The sequence below is a fragment of the Pongo pygmaeus genome, chromosome 8 (genome assembly GCF_028885625.2).
Source record: "Pongo pygmaeus isolate AG05252 chromosome 8, NHGRI_mPonPyg2-v2.0_pri, whole genome shotgun sequence".
NCBI lineage: Eukaryota > Metazoa > Chordata > Mammalia > Primates > Hominidae > Pongo > Pongo pygmaeus.
In genome coordinates this window covers 17030607-17056505 of record NC_072381.2, presented here as the reverse complement: position 1 = coordinate 17056505, position 25899 = coordinate 17030607, and the positions used below count along the sequence as shown (strand labels likewise).

The 25899-nt window shown below is 39.0% G+C and overlaps 1 protein-coding gene across 1 annotated transcript in view; it reads left to right on the top strand.

Annotated features, from left to right (window-relative positions):
- The window catches only part of CUBN (cubilin), a 304926-nt gene that overhangs the window by 196577 nt on the left and 82450 nt on the right, over positions 1-25899 (top strand). Inside the window, exons 40-48 of the mRNA XM_054503528.2 lie at positions 1308-1505; positions 6260-6406; positions 8806-8996; positions 9157-9340; positions 14433-14607; positions 15769-15947; positions 18565-18774; positions 19425-19565; positions 20635-20816. Coding sequence (XP_054359503.2) covers positions 1308-1505; positions 6260-6406; positions 8806-8996; positions 9157-9340; positions 14433-14607; positions 15769-15947; positions 18565-18774; positions 19425-19565; positions 20635-20816 — 1607 coding nt within the window. The remainder of the gene's footprint in view (positions 1-1307; positions 1506-6259; positions 6407-8805; positions 8997-9156; positions 9341-14432; positions 14608-15768; positions 15948-18564; positions 18775-19424; positions 19566-20634; positions 20817-25899) is intronic.

The following is a 25899-nucleotide window of genomic DNA, read 5'->3' as shown; positions in this document are numbered from 1 at the left end:
TAACCATATTTTATAAATTCAAGATAAGAAATATTTCACATAGAGGAAAACCTTAAAATTTGAAGATACTGGATAACATTCAGCATTCAGATTTTCTATGTGAAATTGCTTTAAAAAAATCTGTAGCCTACACAGTAATAGGATAAAGAAATCAGGAACTAGTTCTACAACATTTTATATTCACTTCCTGTTGGCCCTGATAAGATTCAAACATATTATGGTATAAAAGTCGTAAACTTCTGAAATGGTGAAGATTGGATCTCTGAAATCTATTCCTCCATAAAAGTGATGGCAAAAATAATTGTTAAAATCAACTTTTTGAGAACGCTGGAAATAGACCAAAGCCTTACAACAATCTGCGGCATATTTATTCAAGAAAAATCACTGAATCTCAGTAAGAGTCATCTTTGTGGCATTTTCTTCCTATTCCCATCTCTCTCTCTCTCTCCTCCTAGCTTTGTAGTAGCCACATGACCCCAGTAGCTGTGAAAATGAGCAGCTTTAACAGCCGTGGGTGGTGGGGCCACAGAGGTCCAGAAAACAGCCCATCTCCTCAGCATTGCCACTATTCCAGTTTAGCGACTTCCTGGAAAACTGCATTCTCAGGTCTTGTCTTCACAGGACCTGGGCAAGAGCTCACTCTTGTGTAAACAGCCCTGTCCCTGGGGTCTTTGCTGAACACAATTAGCAACAGCTGTTTCACATCACAATCGTGCGAGGCAGTGACACCAATTACAGCTAATGAGAAACTGACCAGTAAACTTGAAAGGAAAAAATGGGGAAGGAGATGCCCACTGGGGCTTTGAAAAGCTCTGACATGTTTCTGGAAATCTAGAAGGCCACACACATAAGCCCAGCTGTACACATGCCCAAAAATAGACCCCGAGAAGGCCCTAATCTGTCACCTTAAAATTGCCTAGATATAAATTACATAAGTAACTACGCAAAAATGATAAAGAAACATGAGAAACACAGGAATGAATACAGTTCTACCTCAGTAATACAGGGGATCCTCTACGTGTCTTTATTGATGCCTAAATAGTCAGCACTCAATATTAAATGGGTTATATAGCAAAATTGTGGTGAAAATGGAGAACACAATGCATTTTTTTTACATCAAAGATCAATTACGGAAATTGCAGCTCTCCGAATCAGTGGGTTACATACAATAGTCATTGATTTCTCTGAGAAATTGCTTCAATTGGTTGCTTCTTTTCAGTAGAGGGCTGTCACTTTCAAGTGAAAAAGTGCTAGCTAGCATCTTTTCCATTAGGGCTGTGTCAAAGATGTTGCTTTCTATTCTACAGGTGCTTGTGGTGGCTTCCTGAGGACGGGAGATGCACCCATGTTTCTCTTCTCCCCGGGCTGGCCTGACAGTTACAGTAATAGAGTGGACTGTACGTGGCTCATCCAGGCTCCCGACTCTACCGTAGAACTCAACATCCTTTCCCTGGACATTGAGTCTCACCGAACGTGTGCCTATGATAGCCTTGTGATACGAGATGGTGAGAACATTATAAAGAATGCTGAGTTTCAACCCTGACACATGTTTAGTTCTAGTCCATTATCATCATACTTGCGTACTGCCTCCTCCCGTTTGGTTTGGAATTACACAGATATTATGGTCAAGGAAGGCATCAGTACCAGAATTGGCTACAATTTCTGAAGGACATAGGAAAGTATTAAATTACCTGTCACAAAATGTCAGGAATAGCACATTTCTATAAGGAAAAAAGGCTTTTTTAGAGGCTTAAGAAGGAAAGAATAGTCTGAATGTCAACATTGTTCACCTGTCCTATTGAGATATCTCTGAGATAAATATTGATATTTTATATTTCTGGCTTTAAGAGCCAAGTGAAAAAAATACTTGTAATGTGACTGGACATGGTGGCTCACACCATAATCCCGGAACTTTGGGAGGTGGAGGCAGAAGGATCACTTGAGTCCAGGAGTTCAAGACCAGCCTGGGCAGCAGAAGAGACCGTGTCTCTAAAATAATAATAAGAGTATAAAAGAGTAATGTATTCATTTCTCTTTGTCCCCTGAATCTGGGTAGAACAGGTAGAATTAAGGGGTGATATTGTTGTATTCTTTCCTCTGTACACAGCCATGCTGTTGCTATGTGACATAAAGTTAGAGACATAAATATTGCTAATGTATGCCTTATACAAAATTGGGCTTCACAGTTTGCATGGACTGGAATGAAGGAGGACAGCAGAAAGGCCACATCCTCCACGTCAGTATTTCTCACTGTGGCCCCCAGATCCACAGCATCATTTGTTAGATGTGCACATTCTCAGCAAAAAGAAACGTGTTTGCCTTTGGCCCACAGGTTGCTAGTGTGCAAGATCTTGTCTCCCTTATCCCTGATCCCTAGACCCCTGCTGAGTGAGAAAAATCGAATGGTGGAGGTGCTTTATGTCCCTTCTGTAGAGGCAGGACACTAAGTAGAGACTCAAGTCAATCATACACACATGATGAGATGTCAAAGCGTGACACTCCCCCATTTTCCCATCAGCAATCGGCTATCAGCACGTTGCACAGAGGAGCATCAAAGCACCAGAATGCTCTCTTCGCATCTAAGCCTTCCTGTGCATATTGAAATTTAAAACTTTTCATGTAATGGAAAGGATGTGTGTCCTTGCACACATATTCTAGTGTTCAGAACCTACTAGAAGCTTTAAAAAATATCTTCGAAAAAATCTTAAGTAGGTAACTGCATCTATGAAGTAAATTATGGTTATTCTTTTAAAATCACATTCCATTGAGTTGTTTTTGTTCCATCACTAACTTCTCTTGGAAGCAGAAGGCCTGGGGAGCAGTCCTTTTTTCCTGCGTGGCTTTGTACAGGTCACCAAGTGGCTCCAAACCCGTTCTATCTGTGAGATAAACAAATACCTCCCTCACAGGCTTTTTCTGAGGATTAAGGAAAGTAATAAATGAAATCTTTTTAGCAAAAGTACAAGCATTTTGTAGATGATGAATTTGGAATAGTTTAGATTTAAGTTTACTTAGATGGAAATTTCTAAGAGAGGTTTAATCAGTGTCCTTGCTCAGGCACAGGGCGGCTTGAAAGAGCTAAAGAAACTAAGGTGCGTGCCAAAACAACACACATGTTTTAAATTGGTTATGCAGCCTTTCCATATGGATTCCTTTTTATGCACTGGCAATGTGAGTAGATGCTCAATAAGGTTCTGTCCTTCCTCATTTGTTTAATTATTTATTCAAGAAATAGTTATTGAGTGCCTAGTCTGTGTCAGTTGGTGGGTATTGTAGTCATTTACACATTGTTAATATATTTTTATGACTAAATTTATTTTTTTATTTTTTTTTTGAGACGGAGTCTCACTCTTTTGTCCAGGCTGGACTGCAGTGGCGCTATCTTGGCCCACTGCAAGCTCCGCCTCCCAGGTTCATGCCATTCTCCTGCCTCAGCCTCCCCAGTAGCTGGGACTACAGGCACCCGCCACCGCGCCCAGCTAATTTTTTTTTTTTTTTTTTTGTATTTTTAGTAGAGACGGGGTTTCACTGTGTTAGCCAGGATGGTCTCAATCTCCTGACCTCGTGATCTGCCCACCTCAGCCTCCCAAAGTGCTGGGATTGCAGGCATGAGCCACCACACCTGGCCTATGACTAAATTTTAAATCCCATTTCAATTATTTGTTCTTCGCCCAGCCAGCCTTTTGCTTCTGAGTAGCAGAAGCATGTAACATTCTGAAGCCAACTGGCCACAGACAAAGATACTTATAGGCTATTCCTGCTCATGCAATTGGCCTGTCATCTCAGGCCTTTGGCTGTATGGAGGCTGTGAACCTTCCTGGGCTACCCCAGAGAGGGTCATGCAGCATTCTTGGGAGAACTGAGTCACTGTCCCACCTGTTTATTGATTTTATAGAGTTGCCATGGTTCAAAATGAATCAGTTTCTTCCAGACCACGCACCTACCCATTCTGCATACCAAAGATCCCTCCAAACTGAGATTCCATGAAACTACATTGGTCCTAGCAAAACTTTTAAATAGAAAAGAAATTGTATAAAAAATCAGTAATCCTTTAATCTAGTTCCAGATCTTAAGTGTACTTTCTTCATGACCTTAGATAAATCATTTAATAGCATGGTTTTGGGGTATCTGAGGTTAATCTGCAAAGGTTAACATCACTGTTAACCTCTATCTCTATGCCCTTGCATACAGCAAAGTGACTTGTATCTCCTATAAGATTCAGTTCCTCATATACAAAATGGGGATAAAAATAAATGCCTACCTAATAGTGTCACTGTGAAGATAAAATCAGATAGTACATGTGAAGCACTTAAAGGGGTATATAGTGATTGCTCAATAAATGTCAGTCTTGAATAATCTTGGGGCCTCAGTGTCTATATCTGTAAATTGAAGAGGTTGGACTAGAGAAAGAATTCCCAAGTTGCCTTCTAGTGCTAGCCTTTACTGTTCTTTGACTTCCCCTCCTCTTTAAAGATTAGGCTCAATCTTTCTGCAATCTATATGTTGAGGTTTTGGAAGGCTCCAGAAATACCCCAGTACTCAGTATGAAGACTGAAGGGTTGGGTGGGCAAGTAACAAACCATCTGTGATTTTTGGGTCATCTTCCCACTAATGAGTAGGCTAATCAACAAGCACTTATTTTGAGATAAGCATTGTTTCACCAGATGATCTGGAGTGAATTTTAAAAAAGAAATCAAAATCAATAGACTCAACTCAGTTTCGTCCAGTGATAAAATATAACGTGAACTAATAACATATAATAAACTTCAAAATTTTGTAGTACAGATAATCAGAGAATAAGTCAACAAAAATAATATTGGGTGAAATGTGTAGCAAAATAGCATAATGAAGTGCACTCATTATAAATGCAAAAGAGTATAAGAGATACACTTTTGAATTATAAAGAATGCAAAAGTTTCCAGAGATCAGAAACCCTCCAAAGAATGCCATTTCGAGATTTTATATTTATAACTCTGCCATTACATTTGTAATCACAAGAATAGAAAATAACTTATTTTCTAAAGTGGTTAATAATGAATGAGTTTCAAGTTGTAGTCAGTGCCACAAAGAATCCATGTGGCTGGTTGTATAAAAGGGCATATTTACTCATGTCTCATATTCTACTTTTGTTTTTTTATAAACTTGAAATTTATTAATTCTCTGCCTTAGGACAAAAGAAAACAAAACAACGTATTTTCCCAGCCACGGCATCCAAGTCTGCTATAATCCCCTTTGCTCCATTTTGGTTTCAGCCAGCACAGGGGCTTTGATCAAAGCTTGTATCCAAGATAATCAAGATGAAAGGAGACTTGAGGTGCCCCTGCTGTCCTTTGTGTCTCTGTGGGGATGGGGCACAGTTGCTGGAACTCTTCTCTCACCCTCCACACCAGTGTGTGGTTGTTTTTGTGCCAAAACAAACAAAAGCAATGAACAAACACAGATGAAAAGTTTTGTTTAAAAAAAACCTACTGGCACTGAAGAAAGGGCATATAAAATTGCATACCTTTTGGTGAATGATATTGTAACATTAGTGTAGGATCTGAGGTCAAAAAGCCAACTTTTTTTTTCTTTTACCTACTTGACCTTCAGCAATCAGAGTAACTGAGGTCAGAGTCTCTAATCGACACACATATCATCACTGGGCCTCCATCGCTTCCCAATCCCAGATACTCTGATTTTGAGTTTTAGTGACAGGGAGAACTGGCAGCCAGTTTTTAGAAAGACAGTGGAAACTGTCAAAGACATCTTTATCAAAAAGGGTAAGGAACCCAGCACTTTGGGAGGCTGAGGAGGGCGGATCACTTGAGATGAGGAGTTCAAGACCAGCCTGGCCAACATGGTAAAACCCCTCCCTCTACTAAAAATACAATAATTAGTCAGAAGTGGTGCTTCACCCCTGTAAAACCAGCTACTCAGGAGGCTGAGGCAGGAGAATTGCTTGAACCCAGGAGGCAGAGGTTGCATTAAGCCCAGACTGTGCCACTGCACTCCAGCCTGGGCAACAGAGGAAGACTCCATCTCAAAAAAAAAAAAAAAAAAGGGGGGGGTGGGGGTGAAGAAAAGGGCAGGAAGCACCACTGTAAGCTGGAGCCAGAATGATATCACCCCTGAGGGGTCCTTCTTTTTGAGAATCCCATTATCTCCTACGAGTCCTGATGTTCTGAGAAAAATGTGTGAGCTGCTTTGGCTAAACTGCAAATGATTGTAGAGTAGATTCTCAAGACTGTATTTTCATGTTGTTCCTTTTCTTTCAACATAGGAGACAATAACTTGGCCCAGCAGCTAGCAGTTCTCTGTGGCAGAGAGATCCCTGGGCCCATCCGGTCTACTGGAGAGTACATGTTCATCCGCTTCACCTCAGACTCCAGTGTAACCAGGGCAGGCTTCAATGCATCCTTTCACAAGAGTAATGAGTTCAAATATTTTTTTAATCCCGTGTTATCTCATCTCCTCTCTTTTCCTCTCTCTTTCTCTCTTCCTAATATAATTTTTTTGGGCACCAGGACATGAGACAAGTCAGAGGACATGGGTCTCTGCCCAGGCTCTGGATGGCTGGCTCCCCTTACGTCAATGCTGAGTCCTGATCCAAAGCACTGGGGCCAAGTCATACAAAAGCGTGCTGCCTTCAGGTCTCTGGTGGGGCGTCTTCGCTCCAAAGGAGGTGTGTCCAGGGAGTGCATGAGAGAGAGCTTTAAAGCAATTTTTCAGCCTAGCTGAGGGCTGGAACTAGATAGAGCACAGCTCATATCCATAACTCATCGAAGGAGCAAAACGTCATCATTTATCCTCATAAATTACTTGGTTGAAGTCATCCATCTGAGGGTTGGCAGGAAGAGTTTGTTGTTCTTGAAATATGAATTTGATGAGTCAAAAGCAGGCACCATATATGGGATACCATCATGCACAGTATGATTGAGACTTTTCAAACTTGACATATGAAGTCCAGTAACAGCCTTAAATCCAAACTAAATGAAAGGTAATAAAGTAGTCCAAGGAAGAGTGAAAGACTCTCATGTTTTTAATCGAAAAACATAATTTTAAAGTAGATTCTCAATCTAACATTAAAAATTAATCTAATATTTCCTCCATGCTTATATATACGTTTTATAAAGTAGGGAGCAACTGAAGATAAGTTGTGTTCCTCACGCTCAAGGGAGGCAGGCTGCATGGTGGCTTAAGAGCATGGGCTTTGGAACTAGACCTAACATACATTTTCACCTCTACAATTTAACTAGCTGTGTGAGATGTCTACCCTTACTGATGGGCTTCTAGTCCCTGACAACTGGAGAATTAATGCCTCCTCCTTTTATCCTCTTCCTTTATCTCCTGCCCTCTCACTCTCATGTATATATTAATATGTATCGCAACTCATTATACATACATACATGTATACATATGTATGTATATAGTAAGAGTAGAACCACTGTAATTGATTTATATGTGTATGTATATGTGTGTTTATATATGTATATAATATATATAAATATGTGTGTGTATCTATGTATATATACATACTTGGCAGCTCCTGGTCTAGAATGTATTTCAAATTTAACCTGTGAGTGGTGTAATGGACTTTGGAGACTCAGAAGCGGGGAGGATGGGTGGGGTATGAGGAATACAAAACTACATATTGGGTGTAATGTATACTAGTCAGGGAACCAATGCACTAAAATCTCAGACTTCACCAGTATGCAATTCATCCATGTAATGAAAAACCACTTGTATCCCAATTAGATAAATAGATAGATAGATAGATAGATAGATAGATAAACAAAAAAATTTCACCTTTGGAAGTTGAACACTTTATTCCCACCCTTTTCCACGCCACCACCCCCCAATTCTACACTCCTCATAATCTTAGCAAATGGAAAGTACATTTTTGTCATTATTTAAGTCAAAAATCTTGATGTTATTTTTGACTTTTCTGTTTGTCTCACACTTAACCATCAACAAATCACACTGGCTCTACCCTCACAATGTATCCAGATTCCAACCACGCCTCTCCATTTCTGTTGCTACCAGCCTAGCCCATGCACCTATCATCTCTCCTTGGCCTGAGGCGGTCCCCTCCTTATTGGACACTCTGCCCCTGCCCTTCCCTGTCCTCCACCCCTTACAGTCTAAGGACTGCACATAGAGTGATATTTTCAAATGTAAGTGAGATCATGCCATTCTGATGCCCAAAACGCTTCAATGTCTTCCTCTTCTTACTCAGAATAAGTCTTTTCAGTTTCCTGCATGACCTAGCCATGCTGCCTTTGGAATCTCTCATTCTGCCTCATCCATTCTGACTTCCATGATGTACCTCTAACACATCAAGCCTTTACACTGTTTTCTGAACTGGAATGTTTTCTCCCACATAACCATCTGGCTTGATCCTTCTTTTCATGCATATCTCTGCTAAGATGTTACTCCAATGACATGGCCTTTCTAACTTAACTCTAACAATAAAGTACCCTTCTCCCTCCTCTCATCCATTTTTCTTTATAGAATTTATCACCATCTCACATATCAAGTATTTGTTTATTGTATGTCTTCCCCATCTATAAAAAAACTTTATGAAAGCAGTTAATTTGTCTTGATTACTTACCTCTATATCCCAGATCTCAACGACCACCACAAACTAAGTAGCCAATAGCATGTGCTCAATACATGCTTGTTATAATAATCATTTCCTGCACTCTGGCTTTATTTTCAAGCATTTTTATTGCCTCCACTGTGAAAACCCCCCAAGAAAACTAAGAAAGCATAAAAATCCAGTTGCCAATGCTGTTTAAATAACCGACCTTGTTTCTTTGTGGGAAGGCTGCGGTGGATATTTGCATGCAGACAGAGGGATCATCACATCCCCCAAGTATCCGGAGACTTACCCATCCAACCTCAACTGTTCTTGGCACATCCTGGTCCAAAGTGGCCTGACCATTGCTGTCCATTTTGAACAGCCTTTCCAGATTCCAAATGGAGATTCTTCTTGCAACCAGGGGGATTACTTGGTGGTAGGTCTTGCTTGCTACCCTTTCTAGTTACATTTTCCATACACTTCATTCAGAAAACAAAATGATGATTTTTCTCTCCTGGGATGTAAATGGATAAGAATTATGTACTCCTTCTTTTGCAGTCTAAAGGAGTTGATGCAATTTTAATTTGTCTTTCCAGCTAAGAAATGGTCCTGATATCTATTCTCCACCGTTGGGACCCCCTGGAGGAAATGGTCATTTTTGTGGCAGTCATGCTTCATCAACTCTGTTCACCTCGGATAATCAAATGTTTGTTCAGTTTATTTCTGATCACAGTAATGAAGGGCAAGGATTTAAGATCAAATATGAGGCAAAGAGTTTAGGTAAGTATTTTCACTGAGAGTTATATCTACTTTTCCTGCAACTGCTTGATCTTCTTTGACATAAAGTTTTCTTTTCTGAACTAACAGTAATAGAATTAATAAGAATGCCTACTCTCAAGTGCTTATTATATTTGATACATTCAATATCTCATTGTGACTACTTTTCAAGTAAAGTATCATTATTTCCACTTTAAAGATAAGTAAAATGAGGCTTGGACTTTTCCAAGACCACATACCTAATTAGTGACCAAAGTGAAATTTTCCATGAGTATAAGATAAACTCTTCTTCTTGATCCCTGAAATTCCTTAGACCTTTCCGTTACAAGATGTCTAATTGTGAGTTAATTCTAGTTACAGAAACATTATAAGAATTACATTTGTCTTATTTTGTAATAATTTGTATGCTGTTTTTAAAAGAACACATAATTTTTTGATTCTATTATTACTGATTTAATTATATATTATATGATATCACTAATTGCTTGTACTTAATTATACTTGATTATAATTGCATTTAATTCTACTGTAATGATTTGATTTTGATGACATTTGCTTTTTAGTAATGTTTAATTGAATAAATAAATAAATAAATAGGCATCACTTCAAAAAAAGAGAGTAATGTCAGTAGAAAGTAATATAATAATAAATTTTTGCTTTGTCCCACCAGAAATTAGATAATATAGATTTCAAAATGATCCTATGACTTGAATCTCAGATTCATATATATATATATATATATATAAATGAAATCATATGTTTTATTGCACATTGTATGAGATTTAAAGTCAACATGGTTTCTTTATTTTGGTAAAAGAAATGAATAAGAGTCTTCACCAACTGACACACAAAAATGAGTGAATAGCTTGAGTAAGGTCCAAAACACCAGGGAAGGAGCTTTGGTCACTTCCCCCAGCTCTGGCAGAAGGAGGGAGCTTTAATGCAGCTCTGTGGGCACCTGCACCATTGCTTTCTAAGCTGAGACCTTCTCATCCCTCCCTCTCTTGATGCTGAGCTTTGCAGCTGAGTCATGAATGGGCAGTTTTCACCTGGTACCAAAGCATTTCAAGAGTAGCAGTGTCTTGAGTCTAGTGAGTAGATGTCAGCCCATCCTACATAACTCTACTTTTCGTTTTTGTTTATAATAGACTCAGTCTTTTTTTTTCTTTCTTGAGACAGGGTCTCTCTCTGTCGCCCAGGCTGGAGTACAGCGGCACGATCTCAGCTCACTGCAACCTCTGCCTCCCAGGCTCAAGTGATTCTCCTGACCCAGCCTCCCTAGTAGCTGGGATTATAGGCATGCACCATCATGCCCAGCTAATTTTTGTACTTTTGGTAAAGATGGGATTTCACCATGTTGCCCAGGCTGGTCTTGAACTCCTGAGCTCAGGTGAGCCACCTGCCTCGGCTTCCCAAAGTGCTAGGATTACTGGAGTGAGCCACTGTCCTCAGCCAATAGACTCAGTTTGATTTATATTTTTAAAGTCAACATTTAGTGGTAATTCAGATACACTAAGAGATACACTAAGGGTGTGTTTGACATTGCACCTCTTCTGTTCCTTTGTGGATTCACTGTTCATGCAAGTATGGTTATGGCCATTACTTTCTCCCTGTCTTTCTTGAAGCTTGTTATGACTGCTGTTGACATCAGACTTAAAAGTCTTTTGATTTCAACCTGTTCTTGGCAACCTGAAACAACAGCATCAGTGTTATTTCTCTCTACTTACCAACTCAACTATGTTCCATAACTATAGCCAGCCTTCTGCTTCCCACATCTATCTGGCTATCTTGCCACCATATCTATTTCCATGCCACTCCCATTTCTCAGCCTTTAACCTAGGTCCTTTTGTGAACATTTTTCGACATCAAATCACCTAGTTTTATACCATTTTTCTCAGAGACACTCCTTTGCTATGGTTGATTGAGATTTCTAGGACCCTGTGGTAGTTGCCTTTTATTCTCACCTGATTAATAGGCCTATTAATTAATTAATCAAACATTTACAAGGTGTTTCACATCATGCAAACTACCGAGTTCTGCCAAGGAGTTCACAGTGTGGTAGAGGAGACAGACAAGCAAAGGCACAATTAGAACATGATATAAGGCTGGGCATGGTGGTTCATGCCTGTAATCCCAGCATTTTGAGAAGCCAAGGCAGGAGGATCACTTGAGCTTAGGAGTTTGAGACCAACCTGGGCAACATAGAAAGACCTTGTCTCTACCAAAAAAGTTTTCAAAGTAGCTGAACATGGTGGCACACTTCTGTGGTTTCAGCTACTCAGTAAGCTGAGTTGGGAGGATCACTTGAGCCCGTGAAGTTGAGGCTGCAGTGAGCCATGATCATACCACTGCACTCCAGCCTGGGTGACAGAGCAAGACCCTGTCTCAAAGGAAAAAAAAAACAACAACATGGTGTATGGTATAATAAGTGCCAGAAAGAGGAATGCACAGAAGAGAAACACCTACTTCAGCCCAGGACATCAGAGAGGGCTCCAGGGGAAGTGGATGAAGAGATTTGCCAATCAGTGATAAAGAGATGTGAATGCATAGAAAGTCTCAATGTTATAAGTCATATTCAATAGTTTGAAAGAATTCACTACTGCTAGAGAACAGAGTCATAATAGTGATGAAGCAGGCAGGAATCACTGTGCTCAGGGCCCTGGATGCCACCCTAAGTTAGTTAAGATGTTAATCAAAAGGTTATGGGAGGCACTGGAAGATTTTGCTCCAAAGCCTGAACAGCATGATCAGATTAAAAACACTAATGTAGCTGCAACACTGAAAACATTGGAGGCAGGAAAGACTGAAGAGAGAGAGACTAGATGAAAGAGTAATTTAGGGAAAAAAATTACTCCCTGAGCTAAGGCAATGGCAGTAAGAAGGTAGGAGAGAGGGCTTATCAAAGATATAAATATGGGATTGAGTGAATTTGGAGGTCAGTTGGATGTGAGGCAGGACGGAAGGGATGGGAGGAGCCTTAGGAGCAGTTGTTAGGTTTTTGGCTGGGTGGATCCGTTCTTCCCACAGACATTTATCAAGAACTTTCCACGGGACAGACACTGTGTCAGGCCCCGGGGACGTGGCAGTAAACAAACAAAATCCATGTCCTCATGGAACCTAATTCTAGTGTTAAGATGCAGACAATAAATAAGTAAAATATATAATATGCCATATGGTGAAAGGTATCAAGGAGAAAAATAAGGCAGTAAGAGTGGATACAGAGTGTCCATAGGAAGAGGGGCTGATGCTGTCATCAGCAGACTCGGGTATGGAGCTCTGGATGACGAGCAAATGAGAGTGTTCATTTGAGACAAGTTCAATTTGAAATCTCTGAATTACCTCCATTGGAGATGCCCAGTAAGTGGTCGGAGCAGGAGTCTTGAGGTCAGAACAGGGATCTAGACTGAATCTGTAAATACGGAATAATCAAGACTGCTTATCATTTAAGTGATGAGGATGTATGACAGCAATTGGGAAATTATTCAGAGTGAGATGAAAGGCCTACAGGAGGATTCCTGAGGCCCTCCAGCAATGTCAGGGAAGCCCTGGAGAGATGCGCCCAAGAGCCAGAGGAAGAATGATGCAAAGAGTAAAAGGAGGAGAAGAGCTTGGGGTCAGAAGCCAAGGGACAAAAATGTAAAGAAGGACAATGTGATCAACCGTGTTAAATGCTGTGGACATAAAATAAGAATTTAAAAAGTTCTTTGGGCATATAACTGTGAGGTGACTTGGGAGAACGAGTGCTTTCATAGGGTTGAAGAAGGAAGGGCGAAAAGAGAGAAAGAGAGAGACAGACAGACAGATAGAGAGAGAGAGATTAAATAGGGCAAGATCCTGGAGGAGATAGTAGGGTGGGAACTTGATCCAGAGATACAGGAAGTTAATGTACAGAGGGAAAAATAGAGTGTAAAGATGCAGATTAATTTATTGAGGATAGTAACAAATTAGGGGTAACAAATGGAAGGGATTCTCATCTGATTTCTTCTACTTTCTTTGTAAAGTGGAGCCTAATGTAATGTGCTTAGAATCAAGAGGAAATTGGGAAAGTCAAGGGTTTAGGGAGTAAAGTTCCAAACAGCTGTTGTAGTTTATATGAAAAGTAATGGGTGAATTGCTCGGCGGTGTTGAGATGGGAGAAAGTATATTTGCAGGGGCATCAATTTCCATGAATGAATGGCTTGAATTGAACACAACCACGGAGTCATTGTTTTGCAGGGGAAGTTTGAAGGAAAGACATGAAGCAAGGGAGTTGGAGCTCATTAAAGGGATTTGCAATTTAGAGTTTCAGAGATGGGGGAGTTGGAAGTATTGACAGAATTCAGGATGTGACTATAAGTGGATGAGTGACAGTGGACATAAATGTTCTAGAGTTGAGCAGATCAAGCATGTGTATGGCTAAGTGATTGGACAGGTTAATTTCATTGGCATCGTAAGTACTTTTACTCCTATCTGGTTTGTTTGTTGAAAATGCCAAAGAATATTTACTGATAATAGAAAGATATTTTGTGACAATACTTTGGTTTTTTAGAAAACAAATATTAAAAAGCTCCTTTATCCTCTGGCATAACATGGCTAGTAAATTGTTTCATGCCATTGATCTTGTTTCTCAAATGCATCTAAATCCTGAAGAAATGTAATGAATGAATGCTCCCAGAGTTGTGCAAAGATATATCTGCTTAGTCTTTTAAATATACTAAGATCATAGCTCTGCATCGTTCTGCTGTACTGAATGCTCAGTGGGAAGCTGTAACTGCTAGCATACTTACATGCTTATCAAAGTGGTGGATATTTATCCATGCTTCTGTGATGTTCTGCCCCATGCACCATGTGCCATAATCATTTGGTTGGCTTTAAGAAAGAATGAAATTTCCAATGAGAATAGATAGATGGTCTGGCAAATTAAAAAGTGTCACACCTGGTAGCTCCCTCGATAGCAAATTGAGAATTTGTTTGCTGGAAAAGAAAATGAGAATCATAACAGATGAAAGGAAATGGAGACAAAATACAGAGAAGTTGACTTTAAAAGATGATTTGTGGCTATTGACTGCATCCCCTTCAGCAGATCGTAGACTGATTTAACTGTGTTTGCTCACAGCCTGTGGGGGCAATATCTACATCCATGATGCTGATTCTGCTGGGTATGTGACCTCCCCCAACCACCCTGATAATTATCCCCCACACGCTGATTGCATTTGGATCTTAGCGGCTCCACCGGAAACACGCATACAGCTGCAATTTGAAGATCAATTCGATATTGAAGTAACACCCAAGTATGTCACTTCCATTTTCATTTTTTTCCTACCCAAAGTTAGTATTTTTTAACTGTCGTGTCTCAAAACAGTCCATTTCTTTCAGTAGCACATACTGCAAGGAAATCTAGGGGAAAAGGGAAATGCTTAATGGCTCAGGCCTGAAAACACAGTCGGCCTGCCACTCTCCCATCAGCTGAGCCGGTTATGTACATGGATACTGTCCCTTGTGACCCTAGACACTTCCTGCAAGGGACACTGAGGGTGGCTACTTGAGAATGATGTTATCCATTCTTCCTCCCACAGGAAATATATGTTTCTGATAGATGAATATTTATTTGCCCAGCCTCATATTCGGTGTCACAAATGATAAAATGTCTGTTTAACAAATGGGAATTTGTGTGGTGTGTCATCAGGGGTCACCAGTTTTGGAACAGTACTAAAGCATGCACAGTATAATTTCTCAGTCTTTATTTAATAAGAGTTCTGAAAGGATTACAAAACAGAGAGTAAGTCTTACTATGTTGAAGAGAAAGAAAAACTACATTGATTGTAGAAAACATTTTCCTCTTTCCTTGAACAAAAGTGTGTATACATTTGCATGAAGGCAGCTGTGGTGCAACACTTGGATATAAGATCTTTTGTTGCTATTTCTGGCACTGGGTCTAATACTACTCTTCCACTCATGGAGCATTAATTGGCTGATGTGACTTCCTGAAGAAATGTTGGATACATGCTTATCTACTTTTATGGACACAGAAAATTCCAGTGGGGACCCTCCATTAGTCCCAGTTACAGAGCTGTTAGAGAATTTATCTTTGTCATGTGAAATGTATCAAATCATTGTGTGGAACAAAATACTTGTTGTTTTTTGAAATTCATAGGGACTAATTTGAAAACAACATTTATATTTGTAAAACCAATACAGAATATGGAAGAGAAGTAAATATTCTTGAATGTAGAACATGTAAAACCTGTCTCTTGAGCTACTAATAAAAGAACGTATTATTAGAAAAAATATCATACAGCATTTTAAAGTGACATGGCTTATGCTGATTCTATCATAGTTTTTTATGCTAAGAAATGATGATTTAATATCTTCAAAGAAAGTAAGTGAGGTTGTCATTATCAAAATAAGCCATTTGACCATGTGAATTTAACAGAATTTTGTTTCCACTTCAGCTGTACTTCCAACTACCTTGAGTTGCGGGATGGAGTGGATTCAGATGCACCAATACTTTCCAAATTTTGTGGGACATCTTTGCCCAGCAGTCAGTGGTCCTCAGGAGAGGTTATGTATTTGAGATTTCGATCTGACAACAGCCCCACACATGTGGGATTCAAGGCCAAGTATTCTATAGGTAATAATTTTTTTAAAACTTTTATTTTAGGTTCAGGGGTACATGTGCAGATTTGTTATATAGGTAAATTTGTGCTTGGGGGTTTGTTGTAGAGATTATTTCATCAGCCAGGTACTAACCCTAGTACCTAATAGTTATTTTTTCTGCTCCTCTCCCTTTTCCCACCCTCCACCCTATCAAATGAAAAAAACATTCCGTGCTCATGGATAGGAAGAATCAATATTATTAAAATGGCCATACTGCTCCCCAAAATTTACAGATTCAATGTGATTCCTATCAAACTATTATGACATTCTTTACAGAACTGGAAAAAACTATTTTAAAACTCATATGGACCCCAAAAAGAACCCAAATAACCAAGGCAATCCTAAACAAAAAGAACAAAGCTAGAGGCATCACAATACCTGACTTGAAACTATACTACAGGGCTACAGTAACCAAGACAGCATGGTACTGGTACAAAAATAGACACACAGACCAATAGAATGGAATAGAGAGCTCAGAAATAAGGTCTCACACATACAGGCATCTGATCTTCAACAAAGCTGACAAAAGCAAGCAATAGGGAAAAGATTCCCTAGCCAATAAATGATGCTGGGAGAACTTGCCAGCAGTATGCAGAAGATTGAAACTGGACCCCTTCCTTATACCATATACAAAAATTAATTCAAGATGGAGTAAAGACTTAACTGTAAAACACAAAACACTGGGAAACATTTTTATATTAAATAAAAGAGTTATTGTAGAATGAATATGTTAAAACTTTTTTAAAAACAATGACTTTTTAAAAATAGGTCTATTTGCCTAATTCTAAAAATATTTTAATGCTAGAAATAAGTAAGGAGTGTAAATGTTTGAAACCACAGTCATTAATCAACTTTAATTTCTCTTTTAATTTTCATTTTAAAACATATTCCTAGTGAACTTGAATATTTTGTATTTTCTCTAACTTGTGAAGAAATATATGTAGTTAAATCAAACTCCTGTTTCTTCAGCTTACTATGAAATACAATAGTTCTCTCTTATCCATGGTTTTATGTTCCATGGTTTCAATGTCCTTGGTAAACAGAGGCCCAAAAATAGGTGAGTACACTATAGCAAGATATTTTGAGAGATCACATTTACATAACTTTTCTTTTTATATGAGAGATCACATATACATAACAGTATACTGTTATGATTATTCTATTTTATTATTAGTTATTGTTGTTAATCTCTTATTATGTCTGATTTATACAGTAAACTTTATCATAGGTACATATATAGAGAAAAAAATAGTCTATATGTCTGTATAGGGTTTGGTACTATCCGAGGTTTTAGGCACTCACTGGGGGTCTTGGAATGTATCCCCCAAGGAAAAGGAAGAACTGCAGTATGTTTATTACCTTAAGTAATAAAACTATTTAAGAACCAGATAACTATATTTAGAACAGTATCTTTGAATTCCTCGTCATATATAAAATAATTAAGCTTTTTTTTTCTCTGAGTCTCTAGTGCCAAATCAGTCACTGGATAAAAAGCAAATGTGTCAGTGGGGCATGGTGGCTCATGCTTGTAATCCTAGCACTTTGGGAGGCCAAGGCAGGTGGATCATGAGGTCAGGAGTTCAAGACCAGCCTGGCCAAGATGGTGAAACCCTGTCTCCACTAAAAATACAAAAATTAGCCAGACATGGTGGTAGGCGCCTGTAATTCCTACTACTCGGGAGGCTGAGGCAGAGAATTTCTTGAACCCGGGAGGTGGAGGTTGCAGTGAGCCGAGATCACGCCACTGCACTCTAGGCTGGGTGACAGAGTGAGACTCTGTCTCAAAAAAAAAAAAAAAAAGAAAAGAAAAGAAAAGAAAAAAAGAAAGCAAATATGCCTCTTCAGCATTTTGATTTCCTTATTTAAAAATGAGCGGTAACTTTGCTTGTTGAAGATTCACTATAATATGGTCACAATAGCACATAATTTGGTATCTAATAGGTCTAGACACAAACCAAACAAATATTTAATACAGCGAAAATTCAGAAAGCCTAGTGGTAACAATGTTTAACTACATACATAGATCATGTTATATCCTGAGTCAAGCTGCATATAATTCAATTAGCTATCACACCCAGGTAATAAGACATAATTGAATAGTAATTTTCAAGGCCCTGAGATATCGGTTACTGTAGTGAACTGTTTAGTTGAGAGTAAAACTAGAAATGGCAGGTGTCCCCACAGTACTCCTTCCAGCTGAGCTTGGGTTCAGTCTTTAGGATCAACACAGAGTACTAGGCAGGCCAGATCAGCCTATCAGTTGGTTCTTGAGATGAAACTTACTTGCGACTAGTAGCTCTTACATAGTGTCCCAAAAAGAATTAATGTGACATTACAGAATATTCCATTTAGTCGTCATCTTCTGTTTCCCATTATTGGACTGGACTTGTGTCATTTCTGTTTACATCAGTGGTAGAACTCAAATAATGTGGAAAGCACTAACCATTTTCGGAATCTTAAAAACTTCAATTCAGAGTCACTTGGCCCTAAAAGTTTTCAAATGTGCTGGTGAAATGAAGAAAAAATTTGTAATAGAATAAATCTTTCTTGCTTGCTTGCTTTCTTATATTTATTTATTTTTATTTTTGCAGCTCAGTGTGGGGGAAGAGTAACAGGGCAAAGTGGTGTTGTTGAAAGCATTGGACATCCAACACTTCCATATAGAGACAACTTATTCTGTGAGTGGCATCTCCAGGGGCTCTCTGGACACTATCTCACCATCTCTTTTGAAGATTTTAACCTTCAGAATTCCTCTGGCTGTGAAAAAGACTTCGTGGAGATCTGGGACAATCATACCTCTGGTTAGTAAAATATATCTGCTCTCTTTTGGGTGTTTATTTTCACATGTACTTATTCAGCCTCTGAAGTTTCTTCACTTCCAAGAAAGGCAAAAACATGTCTATACTCTGCAGAGAAGTGCAGACTAATGAGCTTTGGTCAGTACTGGTGATTCTCTCCCTCGGTTCTACCATTAACAATGGATGCCCGGAGCCCAGGTGTCATATAGCCCACCCTGGAGGCCACCTGGGGAGAGCAACGGTAGTGGGAAGGCACCTCTTGCTGCTGAGACATCCCATTGCCACATGCCGTTATTTGAGGGGTGTTTATAGCTTGAGATGGGGAAGGGGTCATGCATGTCTCCTAGTGGTAGCATAAGGCAGATATTTGTCACTCTGTTGTCTCAGATCATTTTTTTCAACCAAATGAGCAAGCCTTCCTCATTGTGCAGAGATATCCTTCCCCTAATTGGTTGCATTTTTTTCATTTCTTCATGTATTTGAATATGTTCATTTTTATTCATGTTTTCCTGTTGTCTTGACAGAAATTAACATTTCTTCATAGGCAGGGTCTTGTTTTTTATTATTTTCTTTGTACACACAGGACACCTTGAATAGAGGTTAAAAGAAATCAATCACTTGGACATGTATATTTAATTATTTGTCTCTCACAGGAAACATCTTGGGCAGATACTGTGGAAACACTATTCCTGACAGCGTAGACACTTCTAGCAATACTGCTGTGGTCAGGTTTGTCACAGACAGCTCTCTGACTGCCTCAGGATTCAGACTGCGATTTGAATCCAGTATGGAAGGTGAGTTCATTGATTCATTCAACACAACATTGAGCACCTGCATTGGACAGACACTATGCTAGGCACCGGTGTTAAAATATTTGAAAAACAAAACAAAACATGACCCGTATTTTCTTGGGCCTTAATCAAAAAGTCACAGTGATAAACGAAAAATCACAGCTGTGATCAATGCTATAAGGGAAAATAACTAGTATCACGAGAGATATAATAAGAGGATGAGAGTTATACTGTAATGCCCACCTTAAGAGAGTCCTGTAGTTACTCAGAATTTGTCTTACTGCAAAACCAACAAACTCAGACAAAATAAAGATCTTGTTCAGAAAAACTGGGTACTTAATATTAACTTTCTGATTTTCCTCTTTTTTTTTTTTTTTGTATACATGGGGTCTTGCCTTGACCTCCCAAAATGTTGGCATTACAGGTGTGAGCCACCACTCCTGGCCAATTGTCTTGATTCTTTCTTTTTTCTTTTCTTCCTTTTTTTTTTTTTTTTTTTTTTTTGAGACAGTGTCTCGCTCTGTTGTCCAGGGTGGAGTGCAATGGCATGATATCAGTTCACTGCAACCTCCGCCTCCCAGGTTCAAGCAATTCTCCTGCCTCAGGCTCCTGAGTGGCTGAGATTGCAGGTGCACGCCACAACGCCCAGCTAATTTTTGTATTTTTAGTAGAGACGGGGTTTCATCATGTTGGTCAGGCTGTTCTTGAACTCCTGGCCTTGTGATCTGCCTGCCTCGGCCTCCCAAAGTGCTACAAGTGTGAGCCACCGCGCCTGGCCCAATTTTCCTGATTTTTAAGTTCATGACATTCATTGGTCTCTCATTTCTTGAGCCATGATGATAACTAAATTGCTGCCTGTGGACTATCATCCATGGAAGGCAGGATTAAATATTAATAGAGACAAAAAGTGAATGTATATGTTCACTAAAATCCTCATGCACATAAATAAATACGGAGAATAATTTTATCTAGAAGGATTATTTTTAAATACCTGAATTTTGAGAGCTCTCCTCATGGAAGGAAACATTTTGATTTGATTGGAAGTTTCTTGGCTTTTTTCCCCCCACATTAGAGTGTGGTGGGGATCTTCAGGGCTCTACTGGAACATTTACTTCTCCCAACTACCCGAACCCAAATCCTCATGGCCGGATCTGCAAGTGGAGAATCACCGCCCCGGAGGGAAGGCGGATTACCCTAATGTTTAACAACCTGAGGCTGGCCACGCATCCATCCTGCAACAATGAGCATGTGACAGTAAGTGTTCCCTGCCGCCTGAGATGTTATATTCCATCGTTTAAAGAGTTTACTGACCCACAAATCATAGTCAGAAAACTAGGTCAGGAAAATTGCCATCTATGCAACTATAACTCAGACAAATTCTAAGTATTGTTGAGGGAACAAAATCATAGTAACCTGTCAAAATAATTGTAAAAGTTGTTTTAAGAGACTATCAGCTATCACTCTGTGCATCAGGGTCATAGGATAAATTTTAAGAGTGAATGATCATGACAAATGGCAAAACTGGTGAGCTTGTGGGAAGCTAAGCCTACAGCAGCACATAGCTGAATGGGACCAGAGTCACAGCACAAACCACCACGAAAGTTCTGAGCAGGTGGGTGGTCCTGCATAATCACTGCTCTCTCCAGGGGTGCAGAGGGACTCTTGGTGGGAGAGCACTGCTACATGACCTCCATGTCGCCAACCTCCAGTGGTTTCAGATGTGCCCTCAGCACTCTCAGCTTCCTGCAGTGAAAGAAAGCAAATGAGATCCCTGAGTGTGAATAACAAATAGACTGCTAACTGTCAAGTACTATGCACACATATGTGTGTGTAGATAGGTAGATTGGATTAATATTAGTAAATTTCTCCACCCAACTTGCCCCTTCTGCAGTATTTGTTATCTCAGTAAATAATTCCAAACTTCTGGTTGCTTGGCTCAAAAATCTTGATGTCTATTTTGGAATCCTTCCTTTCACACCCTATATGGCATCTATAAGCAAGTCCCATTGGGTGTATCTTTAAAAATATCCACAATTGATCTACTTCTCATCATATCTACTACTAATACCCCCGCTGTTCACTTGGATTATTTTAGAAAGTTCCACCTGGTCCCCCTGGTTCCGTTCTCATCTCCCTACATTCTGAACACAGCAGCATGTGATGGTTTTAAACCTCAATTGGATCATGTTGCTCCCTTTGAAAATCCTCTAATGGCTTCTCATCTAACTCAGAGGAAAATCCCAAATTGCACCTGTGGCCCACCTGGCTGACATTCTCTGCTGCCCCTCCCTCTTCTACCTGTTTGTCTTATCTCAAACTCCTCTCTTCTTTGCTCTCTGGGATCCAGCCACCTGGCCTCCATTCCGTTCCCTGAATGTGCTGAGATGCTCCCCATCTGGGTGTTGCCTTCATCTGGAATGCCCCTCCCCAGATGGCGGCCTGCTCTGCACTCTCACTTCACTGTGGTATCTCCTGGAATGCCTTTTAATCCGTAACGTCTAAGTACCTTATACTACAGACCCCACCCTGGCCTGACCCTTCTGTGCCATCTGTTTTACAGCACTTCACACCTGCTGCCATACATCATTTTGATTTGTTCATCAGTTTATTGTCTGCTTCCCCTACTAGAATGTAAGCTCCTTGAGGTCAAGCCATAGTTTCATTCGCTGCTGGGGATTCACTGAATCCCCAGTGCCTGTACATAATAGAGATAAATAATTGTTCAATGAATGGATAGTAGAGGTACTATCATTATCCCTTTTATAACAAGCCACTTTTGTTTTCAGTTTAATTGTCTCTTGTTGGGTAGTGAATTTCAAAAATATGAAATATCTTTGTATCTTATGACCACTTTGTATTGCCGTAAAATGATCTCATTCAGCCTTCAGATTTTGTTTCCAAGTTCTAATATCTGAAGGACTGAACTGTTGTCTTTCAGATCTTGAAAATAAGAAACCAAGTGTGTTTTCTTTTACTTGAGAGACAGGAAATTTTGGACTAAGGTTGTTTATTATAAAGAAACTTTTTTCCTATTATTGATTGAATTATGTATACAAAGATGAAGTAGAAAAAATACTAACTATTCCCACTATACCATAGTTTGATTCATTTTCTCATCTCTTCTTGGCAAAGCATACTTTATGTACTTGTTATCATGTGATATAAATCCACTTGAATTCTGATTTTAGTCTATTTTTCTGGTTATAAATATAATGGATGCTTACTGAGCAATATTTGGAGAGTTCAGAAAATAAAAAATAAAAAGATATTTTTAATTCTACTCATATATTACTAAAATTTTGAGGTATATGCTAACAGTTGTTTTTTACCTTTGAAATTATTTTCATAGTTTAGATCATACTGAATATAATGATTATTAGGAACTTTACAAGCAGAGTATTCACATGTCCTTTAGGAAAGAGAATATGAACAGTCATAGTTTTAGATCTCAAATAAAGATAAAAGTTATGGTCACAACCACAAATTCCAAAGCAGATTTTACTTGTCATCTCCCTATCCCTTAATTATCAACTTATAACTCTTGCAGCTACTGCTGGTCGGTTTTATGTCATTATTTCTAAATAATATTCCTATTCTACTACTCCTTGCTTTTTTTGGACGTTATCTATCCACATACTACTCTAGAAGATGAGAATTACCCCTCTGCCACCACAAACACACATGGGGTATGCACAGTTTATATACTTTCCCAATTGTCTCCCAAAATACATATGTTTTAGCTTTTGCTTAAATTGCCATTCAGCTGACATTACCATGATTATGTAAACACCATTCACAACTGAACCAAGTAGTGTACTATGGCAACATTTGCTTTTGTTTTCCTAAGGAATAATAATAATTGGGTCCTCTTTACAGTTTCTTGGGTTTTATGCATTGATCACCTATTCGTCCACACCCTCTCCACCCCAGATGTGCATCTTTACCTTCTGTAGTAAAACATATCAGTTCCATTTGTTTTCCTCAGTAATATCCTTCCTTGAGCCTGTGTACATCAGCTGCAAGCCTGATGCTAGCTGTCATTTCAGAATTTCCCTTTGCCATCAAATGTGCAAGTTCCTTCATTCTTCTCCTGGGCTGGAAAGCTGGCTTTGTGATGCTATGCATGTCCCTTCCTTGGTTAATTTCCTCTTTTGGTGAGGCATTTCCTCTTGTAGCTCCCCAAGGAAATGGGCAAGGGCAATAAATTTTTTGAAAAATGGTATACCTGAAATTATCTCTATTTTACCATAAATCTTTGAAAAGTATATATTTAAATATTTTATATATTTGATATATTAATATATATATGAATATATTAGTAGTAATTTTGAAGTTTTGTATTGCTTATTTGGGGTCAGTTTTCTTCATGTTCCTATCTCCTGTTTACTAATATTGATCTCTGCCTTTTACACTAATTACTTCCCTAAATGTCTGCTGATCCTTGGGTATTCATTCATATTTAAGAATGAATTACCGAAAGGATGACTGGCATCTCTGTATGCATGAGGGGGTCCTGACTCTTTCATCAGGGAAACCTGCAAACCTACAAATGTCATATCCACAGGTCTTTTCTCTTGGGGAGGTTAAAACTCCAGCAACGAATCACTTTCAGAATTAACTTTTCTTTTGAATCTTTAGTATAATGTCCACATTCCTTTTTTTGAAATGTATTTTTATATGTTCAATGTTTATTTTGGTTCCTCTTTACTCTGCTCCAAACAAGGGCATGTGGGTTGGCCTTTGCCCCTACTCTATTTGACTGAGAACTTGCCGAAAAGAGGAAGAAGAAAGATGAAAGAGGAAGAAGAAGAAAGAGAAGGAGGAGGAGAAGAGGGAGAAGAAGAAGAGGGAAAAGAAGAAGAGGGAGAAGGGGAAGGAGAAAAAAAGAAGAACAAGAAGAAGGAGAAGGAGAAAAGAAGAAAAGAAGTAGAAGAAGGAGAAAGAGAAGAAGGAGGAGAATGAGGAGAGGGAGAAAGAGAAAAGAAGGAGAAGAAGAAAGAAAAAAAAGAAAAGAGTGAAGAAGAAAGAAGAAGATCTGCTGGTGCAGAGGAGGCAGATTTAACTTTCATTGCACTGCTTCCTGGCTAATACCTTCTCCAGCTGGACTGAGCCTAAAATTTCTCTAAACCCACCTGCCTATCTGACTCTCTGTACAGATAGAGAAAATGAAAAGCTATGCCACCCAGTGTGTCCTACAATAAGACCTGTGTCTGATTTTGTCCCTGCTCATAGCAGATTCTAAATCTCACGTGCCTGCTTCGTATCCATTTGTACTCTGAGAGTTGTAGTTTCTGAGTACAAAAGGGATTAGAGGACAATGATGGGAATTGCATTCTGGTTGCTTCTAACAGCAGAAGTCCATGTGATAAATGGATGACTATAACATGTTCAGTCATTGTGATTCTATGCCAAAGGCAGACTCAGAGGCAGGATAACAGCCATTGATCACTGTTTCCAACATGTCCCATTAACCTTATAGTTGATTCTAATCCCTTTTGATTCTGGCAATGTGGTGCCCATTCCTGTTTTCAGCATTATAGAAATATTTTTCCTCATCTGTTTCTTTATGCATTACTTCATGGTTTGGAATCAGAGGGATGGTTTGAATCCCAGTTCTATTATTACTAGTTATTTGAACTTCAGCAAATTACATCATCTTTCTGGATTCTGGTATCTTAATCTGGAGAACAGGGATACTGTTATCTGCCTGGGAGGGTGTTGTGTTGATTGGATAACACAGGCTGAGTGGATGATAAGCAAAGACTGGCATTTTTGTCTGCTCAGTACCTGATAGCAAACTCTTCTTCTGGTCCAGTGAGCTGGAAGACACTTTACACCAGAAGCCCCCAGAGAGCTAAATTTGATTAATTATAGTAAATTTAAAGAGATGACATCTTTTGTTGTGGAGTGCATTCCCTTTCTGCATAACTGTTAGTGCCATAGTCTGAGTCATTATTTCTAATCTTGAGTCATTCAAATCCTTTTAAAAATGGGAATATCAATCATTCAATCAGTGAATTATTGTTCAGTTATTTCATCTAGATTTTTTTTGAACTGTGAAAACCAGGCATGCAAATTCATTTGATTTTGTAAAGCATTGGAAGAATAGTTTGCCAATTATTGTAACTATGTGAATGACTACAGTTATTATTTAATATTTTAGAGTCAGTAATAGTCCATTCTTAGAAATTCAAATAAGTAAGAAAATTGAAGCTTTGAATCCATAACTAATGAGGAAAGAACTATTATGTTTAATTGCAGGTGGAGATTGATTTTTCAAATTACTTTTCAAGGTATTTAAAAATATCTACTTGCTGGGTGCTGTGGCTCACACCTG